General features: G+C 42.8%; 1 protein-coding gene across 1 annotated transcript; it reads right to left on the bottom strand.

Annotated features, from left to right (window-relative positions):
- Positions 1-1066: 1066 nt before the first annotated feature.
- IRAK1BP1 (interleukin 1 receptor associated kinase 1 binding protein 1) lies at positions 1067-7777 on the bottom strand. Its single transcript, XM_053287546.1, has 4 exons — positions 7414-7777; positions 4117-4182; positions 3063-3193; positions 1067-2556 (listed from the first exon to the last, which is right to left on the bottom strand). Exons 1-4 carry the CDS (start codon positions 7726-7728, stop codon positions 2274-2276), a joined length of 795 nt encoding a protein of 264 aa, XP_053143521.1. The 5' UTR covers positions 7729-7777; the 3' UTR covers positions 1067-2273.
- Positions 7778-12502: the final 4725 nt, after the last annotated feature.

Here is a 12502-nt window from a genome sequence, read left to right as displayed (position 1 = left end):
GCTGTCAAGTCAGTGTCGTCTCCTGCCGAATACAGGAGGACTACTAAAGTAAAGGACTACTTTACTATTGCCTCCTCCCGCACAGTATGAGATTCTGCTTTTCAGCATCTTCCTATATTGCTGCTACCCAATATAGGTGTTTCCCATAGACTGGGAGACAAGGGTAAGAGTACAAAAATACAAAACTGCACTGTACTTGTATGTTCTGACAATATATTAAAGCAAAAATCACTCTAAACATTTTCACTATCTCTGGAAAAAACTTTTCGTAAACTTGTTCACAAAGTGAGTGGCATCCAGACCTTCCATGGCATGCTGCACATGGAAGCTCCTTCTGCAAGTGGAAGGCAAGTTGTACTCATGCAAGGATCCCTTCTGCTTGTGTAAGGAGCTCCTTACCTCTATACAATTCTCCTTCCACTTGTAAAAGGAGCTTCTGTTGACAGTGTGCTGCTCCACCAAAGGCCTGCCGACCCTGAAAGTTTTATGGTATGGACAGGTGGTCTATCTGTTGCTTATCATTTGCACTAATTTGACTTCTTAGGCCATTAAGAAAAGTAATTTGCCCCCTTAATAATGTCTTGAAAAAAACTGATTCTATATGAATTTTCAAATTTAGAAACAAAGACCACAATGCAAGAACTATTACCTATAAAGTTCTCTCAGCGGCTTGGGCCCAGGGTACTTAAGAGAGTGCCTTATCTGTCATGAACCCTGCCATCTATTAAGATAATTTGAAGTCCAGTTACGGTTGCCACTGGCTCATTTGGTGGCGACTCGGAACTATGCCTTCTCTGCGGATGCCCTGGGACTCTGGAATACACTCCCTGTCAAAATAAGAGCATCTCTTTCTCTATTTGCTTTTAGAAAGATCCTCAAGACACACCTGTTACCTCAGGCTTTTAACTGAAATTAATTTTACAATTGTTTGTTTTCATCCCATGGGATTGTTTTAACTTTTTATTTTGTGAAATTTTTATTTTTATAGTTTTATATTTGTTTCTTAAATTGTGTACACTGCCTAGAAATGTACATATCAGATGGTATATAAATAAATAATTAGGACTGTTGTAAAAAACACATATTTTATTTTAAAAACCAAACAGCTTTGGATTCTTAATGCACACACAGGATGGTAATGATCAGCGTTCTAGGGCACTCAGGGCTCTCGAAGAACAATGACTGCCTCTGTTCATTTCCAGGTCAGATGTGCAAGAAAGCCTTTGCTTCCTATACTAGGAGAAAACTTCTGAATCTACATTTTAGGTAACAAGTCAATTTCTCAACACTTTCTCAAGTGAAACACTGAAAGCAGTGTATGCACAAGCTATCAGCACCTTAAACCTGAAGGGATTATGGAATCAGTGCACTATTAGAATCTTCTCTATTTAATAACTGAATGGAAGTATAATGAAGAACTTCATTTTCTCCTAGCTTTGGACAGAGGGTCTGAATAACTAGAGTTCAACTAGTTGATTGAAACTTAACACAAACATTCTGTGCATTTTCCTCAACATTGCTATTATGTAAGTAAACAGGTGCATTATTCCCTGCCAGTCCCAAACCCATTAAATAAGCTAATACGGAGTCATTGGCCACCAAATGTAAACAGGCCCCTGTCTGATAGTTTTATTAACACACATCATTGGGGCGAGATCAACTAACTGAAGATCTCTCAAAGCAGAGGTATTTTTTTGGTGGAGAAGGAACGTTGCATGAGGAATAGTGTTTTTTTTAAAAACAAAACCACTTATGAAGATACTGTACCCTTCTACAAAAGACAGGGGGGGAAAGTGAAAGATGTATTAAGTATGTAAAAACCTGATCCTGTCCATGTTTACTCAGAAGCGGGGGTGGGGAGTGTAGTGTGTCAATGCATATTCTCAAGTAATACATAGGATTTCAGCTATGGTCAATTGTATGGAATTCTTTTTTTAAAAGTGCATGGGTCTGTTCAGACAATACTCCAATCTGACCACTTAAATTCACAGGGGAGAAGTGGGAGTGCACGTGTCTCCCCTCCATCTGGCTCACTAGCACCTAATTGAACGCAATTGTGTGTCTGATTGGTCTGAAAGTGATTAGATGCTTGCATGCCAGTGAGCCACATGTGCACTTATGCTCCTCTCCCATCAATTTAAGGGCCCAGTTTGGACTATAGTCTAAACTGGCCCTATATGTAATGCCAGTTGTTATGGAAATCTTGTTGAGCTTCCTAAGAACATTTTTCTTCCAAAGAAAAACCAAACTTAATTCAGGATTCTAGGGATAAATCAGTCCGCATTCATAAGAGCTGCTCGTTTTCTCTTTTTCTCCCCTTTTATCTCAAAAACTGCAAATATCCTTGAGGAGGCATAAAGGGTGGCACTTTGAAGTCTCTGCTGCAAACTTTGTGAGTCTGAGGAGCTGGCTGTTTGATTTTCTAGGTGGCCTTCCCATTCTTTCACTTCCTCTTCCTTTATTAGCAAAGGTTTCCCCAGTGATTGGCCAAATAATCGACAGACTTCTTGAGCTTTTTGCTGTGCACTCCCAACAGCAGCAAGACATACTCGACGCCTGGAAAGAAAACAGAGGAAGAACAGAAACAAACATGAAGATGTTTCTGTTCATTCAAGTCAAATCGTTGCAACAACATGCGAAAGCACACTTCAGTGTTATCACACACACATCCATTTTGACCTTTCCTTCATCTGAATATTTTCACTGAGATAAGTGATAAAAGCTAATATGTGTAACTACATTTACTCCTTGTTTTCCTGCCCTCCTGCTTTCTCTCACTCTTCCAAGCATCATGTACTCGTACCTATGGCTTGTTATCTAAAGGGTCACATTCCAGTTAAAAGTAATTTAGAACTTTTAGAAGAATGAGGAGAGATAGAGTTTAAAAAATAAACTCCCTCCCACCTAATTTAATAGAGCATTACTATAGGAGCATGTGTAAGCAAGCAAGAATATTTGGGAGGTTGAGAAACAATAGCAGCTTTTTCTTTGTACTAAGCAACATAATTTAAAGCGCCACTGTTAAATCCATCTAGGGACCTCCTGGAAAAGATACAACTTACCGAAGGGCATCGACTGTCTCTACTGTATGGTAAAAGTGAGGTAGGCTGATAATGACAGAACTATCTAGCTTCTCAACAAGAAAGTTACAGACATCTTGCATTTTCCCAAAATCACTGAATGTAATGCAGACCTGAATGGGAACAAAAAAGAAAGAAAGAAAGAAAAAGGAACATTTGTCTATGAATCTCACCTAAAGTTTACCAAAACCTAATGTATAAAACAGATTAAAATATGTAATTTGAACAAACAGTTATACAACAATCATCTGAGTGTCAAATGACAGTAAAGCAGGCAATAAATGCTAATAAAAACAATTTAAAATGAGCATTACTTTGCAGGATAAACTACTTATCTATCTTTCACATTTTTATACCGCTCTGGGCAGTGCACAACCACCACCACCCCAAACAATCAATACAAAAACAAATTTAAAAGCAGCTTAAAAACTCTGGAAAGCCAGACCAAACAAAAAGGTTTTAAGGGCTTTCTTGAACACCAACAACGACTCCAAACTGTGAATTTCTGCCAGGAGTGCATTCCACAGCCCAGGAACAGCTACAGAGAAAGCCCAGTTCCGAGTCGCCACCATACGTACCAGTGGTAATTGGAGACGGACCTCTTCAGATGACCTTAACATGCAGTGGGGATCATACAGAAGGTGGCATTCCTTTACTGGGAAGTAATGAATGTGCAGAGCACCATTTGGAAAGTGTTATGCTGTCAAGACTTCAAGCAATAAACATGAATCCTGGGAGCAAGAGCTTATGGAAAAGAGACTTGCCTAAGGTAACACAGTAGATTAATGGAAGACTCTAATTAGATTTAACATTTTAACTAATATTCTGGATTAGCTTTGATGTACAGCAAAAACTCAAAGAGCAAGTAGGTCCATTTTTGTCATGTTTAATAGGTAAAATTTGTTTTGACTCTGAAGAACTTTGATTTTCTAATAATATCCATTGCTACATGGTTCATTTGGAGCAGATTTTTCTTTCTTTATCAAACGATTATGATGGTATGAGACACTGCCAATGTTTGTATTGAAATACTCACCTCTGCTTCCATCTTATAAGCATTGTCTATTCTACTAAAGTTCCTTGTCACAATCACATTGTCCTCCTGGAAAAACAAAAACACCACACAATGTTAAGTACAGCACTCCTGGAGATAATCCTCTTCTGAAGTGCCATTACTGCATATGGCAGCATACTCTGAGATAAAAATTAACTAAAACCTAGCTCCAATAAATACAAATCTTGTCTTGGCCAACATTTCCACTTCAGTTCAATTAGAATGCTAGTCTAACATTGTGTTCACACAAGCATTCAGACCTTTAACAGAGTAGTATTCCATCAGCAAAAGTTCCTTCTGTGAATGGAAGAGGAGTTCCATTTGCACAAGGACTGCTTCTGCTTGCACAAGGATCCCTTGTGTGAGCACAACTCTTTCCATTCACTGTAAGAGCTTCTGTCAACAGAATCCTTCTCTACAATAGGTATGGATGTCCCCCAAAGACTAAGCATGGAATTATTTATCAGAATCTGTCACTGCATAAATTTGCCAGATTTACAAACAGTTAGCAATTTTTAGAAATCTGATTAGCTGTCAAAAGTGTCACAAGCACCAATAAGAGCAATGTACACAAAAAATTTAAGCAGTATTACATTCTTTGGGAGGAATATTTTTCAAGGTTTTATTAAGAAGTAAGTTCCATTTTACCTGAACAGCTGAAAAATAATTAAGTATAGTATGTTAGTTAAACAGAATGGTTTTTACTTGAGCATTTAACTCAAAATTGCTCTCTATGGTCCCCTTGTGGACTGTGGTATTATTACAGTGTGGGGACTTTATTGCAATTGATATTAGCTCTTGCCTATGTACTGAAACAGTCTGTATGATATTGAATGTTATGGTGGTGGTGCAGATTTTAAGCTTGGGCAACATTTCCAGTAGAGCATAGTATAAAACATTTATTTCAAAAACACATTTATAAGGCATTGGTTTATCAATACAATGTAAATTTAAGAGTCACATAATTCATTTTTCCCTATTCCATCCAGAATAACCTAGACATTCCTATACCCTTTAAAAGTAGTGCTTTCTTACGTCTGTGACTGCCATTACCAGCATCACAGCTGTAAAAAATTATCACTGCATTGATGTTCAGCATTTTTAACCACAGGTGAACTAATTTGCTAATTATAGCTACTGCCCCCCCCCCCCCCGCCCCCCAGCATAATACAGGCATCCAGCTGCGCTGGCAGTGTTGTGCAAAGACTTCAACTGCACTCTGGAAGTGCTACTTAGTTGGAAACACATCACTTGATTATTTGTGATGTGTTTCCAATCTAACTAGCACTTTTGGAGTGTGGGCACACTACTTGAAATATTTGTGCTCACCAGTGGCACTTTGCTACAATCCCTCAACAGTGTGGGTGGATTGGCTATGTGGAAGTTCTGAAGAGACTTGCCTCAGTTTCATATAGAAGAGAATAATTTAATTTCTGAATGCTAGTTGCTCTATTCCAGATTACTAGTCTGTTCCAGATAACTTGTGGGGAAATTCTTCATTGTATAGCATGAGATATCAAGCAGAGAGTAAGAGGAACATATATGTTGCATTAATGTGTAAGGTAAAAGGTAAAGTGTGCCATCGAATCGGTTTTGACTCCTGGCGACCAAAGTCCTGTGGTTGTCTTTGGTAAAATACAGGAGGGGTTTACCATTGCCTCCTCCCGCGCAGTATGAGATGATGCCTTTCAGCACCTTCCTATATCGCTGCTGCCCAATATAGGTGTTCAACCTCTGGCTTGATAATCAAGTCATTTCTCCACGTGCAATTAGTGTAGAATCTATCTATTACCACTAAACTTGCTGTGTGTGGTTAGGCAGTAAATCTGGCCACCTAGTAAATTCTTATCCATTCTGGTTTGACACCCACGTGTATAACCTGAAGCATATAAATTTATTTGGGACAGTTATGTTGGTACACTGGCTCTACAATTGTCCCAGTCAGCTGCCCCAAGACACCTACATCATCAGTACAAACCAAAGCACTCTGCTTATTTTGTATGAGTGTGGCACACCAACTGTACTACCCTGAGCCTCTTTGAAGGAAGGGCAAGATAAACATGTAATAAACCAACCACACTTTATATAGCAATCTGCTGTATGGGCTGGATCACCTAGTTTAGGAGGTTGTTGATCAGGGGTGTAGCTATAAATAAGTGAATGGGTTCAAAGAACCCAGGGCACCCCAAGTCTACCTGTCCCTATTTTCTTCATTATCTTCCTCATTCCAAGGGGCTGCCAGGGAAAGTGGCAAACACAGGCCACCTCTCCCCTAGCTATGCCCCTGTTGTTGATCCACCTAGTTCAGCATTTTCTACGCTGACTGGCTCCTCGAGGGTTCCCAGCTCTACCTGGAGATGGCAGGAACTGAACCTGGGGCTTGCTGTGGGCAGAGCAGGCACTCTTAGCATACATAGTAACATAGAAATCTGCCTTATAAGGAATCAGACCATTGGTCCATCTAGCACAGCATTGTCTACCCAGACTGGCAGTGGCATCTCCAAGGTTGTAGGCAGGAGTCTCTCTCAGCCCTATCTGGAAATACCAGGGAGGGCACTTGGAATCTTCTGCCTGCAAGCATGCAGATGCTCTTCCCGGAGCAGCCCCATCCCCTAAGAGGACTATCTTACTGTGTTCACACACAGTCTCCCATTCAAATACAGGCCAGGGTGGATCCTGCTTAGCAAAGGGGGCAATTCATTCAAATCCCTGCTGGTATGTTTCCAACACCCATATCAGGCAACAGCAATATAGGAAGGTGCTGAAAGGCATCATCTCATACTGCGTGGGAGGGGGCAATGGCAAGCCCCTCCTGTATTCTGCCGAAGACAACCACAGGGCTCTGTGGCCTCAGGAGTCGACTCCACACCGACCCGACGGCACAACTTTACCTTTTTTTTTTTTTTAAACCACAAGTCAAGACCTTAGGTGACCCGCCTGTATGCACACGTACCAGAGTGAACCCCACTGAACCCAGACAGCAGGACTACTTCCGAGTAAACAGGCAGGGGCTTGCCCTGTAATTGTGCTTTAGAAACTGGATAGCAATGTGCTCCCTATTCTTCCGCCTATTCTGACGGGGGATTTTACATATCCTCTCTCTCTCGCCAGCGCTGCTGCTTAGAAGCTGTGAGAGGCTCCAGGCAGGCTTTTCTTCAGTCGGTGAGGAAGAAGCCGCCCGCTCCATCTCAAATGGGGGAAAGATGCTTCGTAAAGGGGCCGCGGGGAAAGCGGAGGGAGGGAGGGAGCGCGGGCGTCTCTCTCTGGCTTGCAACCCACCGAAACAGCGCCGAGTTGCCGGGCGGTCTGCGCGACATAGTCCAGCCTCCGAGCCACGCTGCTCCGGGCGGCGCCGGCCTCCCCTTTCCGGCTTCCCAAGCGGACGGTGACTTTTGCCCGGTCCGGGCTGGCGCTGAGCTCCGCGCTGCCGCTCACATGAAGCTCCCTCCCAGGCGGCGACAGCAAAGATCCAGGAATCCCTCCGGCCGCCACTCCAGGCGGCTCGTTTTCCCGGCCCCGCGTCCCAAAGGGAGGAGAGACCAATTCCGCAAATACTCGGGCTGGAGGGAGCGAAAGCGGCGCCAGCTGCTGCATCCTGCGGTGTGCTGGGACTGGGGGCGGGGGGGCGGGGAAGAGAAAGGGAACCGTTGGGTTTCCATGGCAACGCAGGCCGCACCGTAAGCCCTACCCACCCAAAGCATCCTGGGCAATGTAGTACTACTGGTGGGAAGAGGCTCTCGAGCCTTCAGTAGGCCTTCCCATCCCAGGATTCCTAGCGCCGAGTGGAAGTTTCTCTTCATTTGTGGTCTCTCGCGCCGGCCGGTCGTGCAGTCGGAAGGGGAGGGGGATTGCTGCTGGCACATGCTGCGTTAGTTTCTGCCTCCAAAAAGTGCGCGTGCTTTGGAAGAGTGAGGGGTGTCTTTCTCTTAAACTTCTTTGTGGCAACCTGAGGCCGCAATTCTCGACTTACAGAGTATGGCAGCACTCAAAAACAAAATCTTCTATCCAGGCAGCTTTGGACAGTTAACCAAAAAACGGCAGGGAAATCCTCTGTAGAAGAAAAATAGGAAACTGTAGAAAGATAAATATTCTTTCCATAGCTGGTTTCTTAACACCAAATTAAAAATGGGGGGGGGGGCGTTTAGTGACAAAGCATTCACTGAAACAGAGTTAGTAGCAGGTAACTAGACGAATTGCATTAAGTTTAGCACACATTCAGCTGAAGTTCGAACGTGTGCGTGAGAGATCAGGATTTATAGCCAATTCTTCCACCCGAGGGCTCAAGGTGACTAAAACGCCAAGTAGTTAATAATAAATCTGTACGGCTTCAACCACAAGAAAAATTCTTCAAAAATAAGCAGAGAGCAGAATGGGCAGAAAACATCCAAAGAACTAAGATTAAATACCTGCCCAACAAATAGGTTTTCAAAAGGCAGCAAAAGCATATGACTGGAAGCTAGATGGATCTCCCAAGGGAGGTAATTCTGCTGCCAAAAGTTAGGTCTTTTCTTGCATTCCTGCCAGACAAATCCCTAATACACTTCAGATAATTTCAGAGATGAAGTAGGTTCATATGGTGGGAGGCAGTCATTTAAGTATTTTGGTCCCAGAGTGCTTAGAGTTTTTATAATGATAATCACCTTGAATTGAGTCCTGAAACCTTCTGGAATCTAGTGCAGCTGGAGTAACAAGGGTGCTGCTTGGCCCAAAGGACCAACCTCATTCAGCAGCCTACTGGAAACATTTTGCAGTAGCTGAAGTTTACAGACATTTTCCAAGGGCAGCTCCATGTAGAGTGCATTATAGTAGTCCAGTCTCAAGGTGACTAAAGGTGACTTCAATGTGTTCAGATCTGTTTTTTTAAAGAACATAATTAGCACACCAGCTAAAGCTGGGGAAACACACTCCTAATCTAGGGCACTGTGTTGGAGTTAACCTTTTACTTTGGTATGTTAAGCTTCTACTTACTACTCTTTAAAAATATTAATTAGAATCTTTGTTGTATTGATATAAAACACATTTTCTGCAGTCTGTAACTTTATGTTTTTCAGTGGTCAGCTGTAACATGAATTAATACAGCTGCAGTCCAGCACAGTCCCAGTTTATTTATTTATCCCATCATTTTTCCCCTGTGTAAACTGCCTTGAAGACTTTTTGTTGAGAGACAGTATATAAAGTATTAATAATAATAATAATAAATAATTTTATGTTCAGTGGGAGCAGTGCTGAAATATTGAGATAAATGAATGATGCAAATCTCTTTCTTCTGCCTCCAGTCAGATCAGCCTCCTATTCCTACTTTTACTGAGTCAGTCAGGAAAGTAAAGTAACTCTTAGTGATAGGCTCATGTCATACACACGTTGCTACCTGCTTTCCAAGATATTTCCATGATGGTTGGGCAGCCTTTTCTCCTCTGGTTTTCTAGGAAAAAATATAGCCCCTCTCTTGCCTCTAGCCTTAAAGCAGAAAAGATGTTTCCTCCCCACCCCTGAGAATTATCTGCTAATTGAATCACCAGTTCTGAACAGATTTTCAAGGGTTTCAGTTTGAGTTCAAAGCATCTGAGATATTTTAGGTATGGGTTTAGTTGTGGCTCATTGGCAGATCCTTTTGTGAACAAGGTTTCACAAAAGGTTTCAATTCCCTGAATTCTGATATGGTGACCAGTCTTGTGACAGGTTTACAATAATGCCATTCGTTCACAATCATGGCATGCCATGATTTGGAAACTTTTCAAAAAGTGTAGTGGGTATCTCAGTACTATGAGACAGTCCCAAGAAAATTCCTTTCTTTCTCTCAAACATTGATTGATTGATTGTATTTCTATACCACCTGACATGTGCATCCCTAGGTGGTGTACATATGCATCTTACCTTGGCGCTTTCCAGATTACATGTTATAATTGTTTTGCCACATATCTAAGTGTGATTCCATACAAACTGTGTTTTGATATGGCTGTGTGTGTGATGACAGCTAGGTGCCATTCACACATCGGAAGCCTTCTTCCAAGTTTTATCTTTATGTTTTAGTGTTACAATATTGCATGTGCATTCCAAAAAAAATATTTTTTATTTCCCCGTTTTAGGAAGGCTATCCCGCTGTTTCCGTGGTGTAATGTGAAGGGTTCATTCAGCAATTTGACATTTCAATATCTTAATCTCCTGCTTTGAAATGATACTTTAAAAAAACTCCTTTTTCAAGATCACATGTTATAATTGTTTCGCTACATATCTGCTAAGTGTGCATCCATACAAACTGTGTTTTGACACCGTTGTGCGTGTGATGACAGCAAGGTGTCGTTCACACATCGGAATACTTCTGGATTTTTTCTTTACATTTTAGTGTTGCAACATTGCATGTGTGTTTTTTTTAAAAAGTGCTATATTTTCCCATTTTAGGAGGGTTGTCCTGCTGTTTCCACAGTGTAATATGAAGGGCTCATTCAGCAATTTGACGTTTCAATATCTTAATCTCCTCTCAGCTTTTAAAATGGTCTTTAAAAAAAAAAATCCCTGGGTAGGGATGTGCATGAACCTGTTCGGAGGCCCTTTTACAGGCCTCTGAACAGGTTCGAACACTGGCCGGTTTGAACGTTCGGTGGGGGTGGGGGTGTAGGACTTTAAAGGGAAGGGAGGTTACCCCTCTCCCCGCTGTCCCACCACCAGTGCTGGAGTTCTATAAAATTCCTTGGGGCGGCAGCATACCTCCCTGCTACCCCTTTTTCTTCGGCCAGAATTACCGGGCGTGTATGCGCACACATTGCGATCACACGCAAGCCTGTCTGATATATCTCTGTGTGTGTGTGTGTGTGTGTGTGAAATGTGCATATGCCCCCGGTACTTCCAGCCACTTCCAGTCAAAGAAGAAGAAGGGGTGGCAGGGAGGCAGAGGCGTAACTATAGGGGGGGGAAGGGGGGGCATGTGTCCCGGGCGCCATCTTTTCTGGTTACGTGGGGGGCGCCGCCATGACAAAAAAATTTATTATTATTTTTTTGTTAATTTTTTGTTAATACAAATGTTTCCTGCTCAGTGCAGCAGCGCTGCAGCAGTCAAGGGAGCGCGTCGGCGCCCCCTCCCCCATGAGCGGTCCCTTCCGCACCGCCCGCGCCCCCCCATTGCTTTGCTGTTGCCTGGCGGCCAGTCAGTGGCCTGGCTTAGCGGCGGCGGCGGGTGCTTGTGAGGAAAAACCTAAGTATAATGTAGTATGTTGGGGGCGCGGGGGGGGGGCGCCATTTCAGTGCTTGCCCCGGACGCCGTTTTCCCTAGTTACGCCTCTGCAGGGAGGTATGCTTCCACCCCGAGAGATTTAACAAAACTCCAACACCGCTGGGGGGGGGGTAAGTGCACCCTCCCCTGCCCTTAAAGTCCTACCCGGTTCCGTGCACATCCCTATCGCTGAGTGCTCTTGTGCAGAGGTGTATCGGTGCAATTTACTTTTTATTTGCTTTTTGCTCCTCTCCCTCTGTTAATGTTAAACCCATTGTGATTATATTTCTTCTTATATTACTGTGTTTATGTTTCTTTCTGTCCATCTATATGTGTCCTCTCAGCTTTTGAAATGATCCTTAAAAAACAAACCAGCCCTGGGTGCTCTTGTGCAACGGTGCATGAGTGCAATTTCCTTTTTATGTGCTTTTTGTTCCACTCCCTCCTCTGCTAATGTTAAACTTATTGTAATTATATTTCTTTTTATATTTCTGTGATTATGTTCTTTCTGTTGTTCCTTTCCTTTTTCAGCCTCCACCAATGAGTTTTTAAATTAGTTAATTAGTTTAAAAAACTAGTTGTCAGTTATGGCAAGGAATAGTTTGTGCAAGTTAGAAAAGACTGCTCCCCCTGCAGGTGGCTTTGTACAAAGCCACCAAGAAAAAAAAAGTTTTTTTAAACGCCTCATCACATCATTGTCCCCCGCCCCTCTGTAACTCCATTGGCCCAAAATGGGGCAATAGGAGGGCACAGAGAACACATCTTACAAACAATATGAACAGTCGCTGCTGGGAAAACACATTGTAATGGGAGACCATTACATATAACAGCCCTACTGGATCAGGCCCAAGGCCCATCTAGTCCAGCCTCCTGTTTCACACAGTGGCCCACCAGATGCCTCTGGGGAGCTCACCGGCAAGAGGTATGTGCATGCCCTCTCTCCTGCTGTTGCTCCCCTGCAACTGGTACTGCAGGGCAATACAAATGACCACAATACGAATGGCCACAGCTATGCCATGAACTGTGCCGCAAATGGCTTCTACCCTTTATTTACATTTTGAATATGATCCTGTCAAACTGGAGCATTTTACACCACCTCCAAGTGTTGTAGAGCTCGCAGTCTGGAAACCACCCTTGTGTTGACTTTATTGCATAGCACCC

Source organism: Hemicordylus capensis, chromosome 1, assembly GCF_027244095.1.
Source record: "Hemicordylus capensis ecotype Gifberg chromosome 1, rHemCap1.1.pri, whole genome shotgun sequence".
Classification (NCBI taxonomy): Eukaryota; Metazoa; Chordata; class Lepidosauria; order Squamata; family Cordylidae; genus Hemicordylus; species Hemicordylus capensis.
This window is presented reverse-complemented; position numbering and strand designations above follow the sequence as displayed.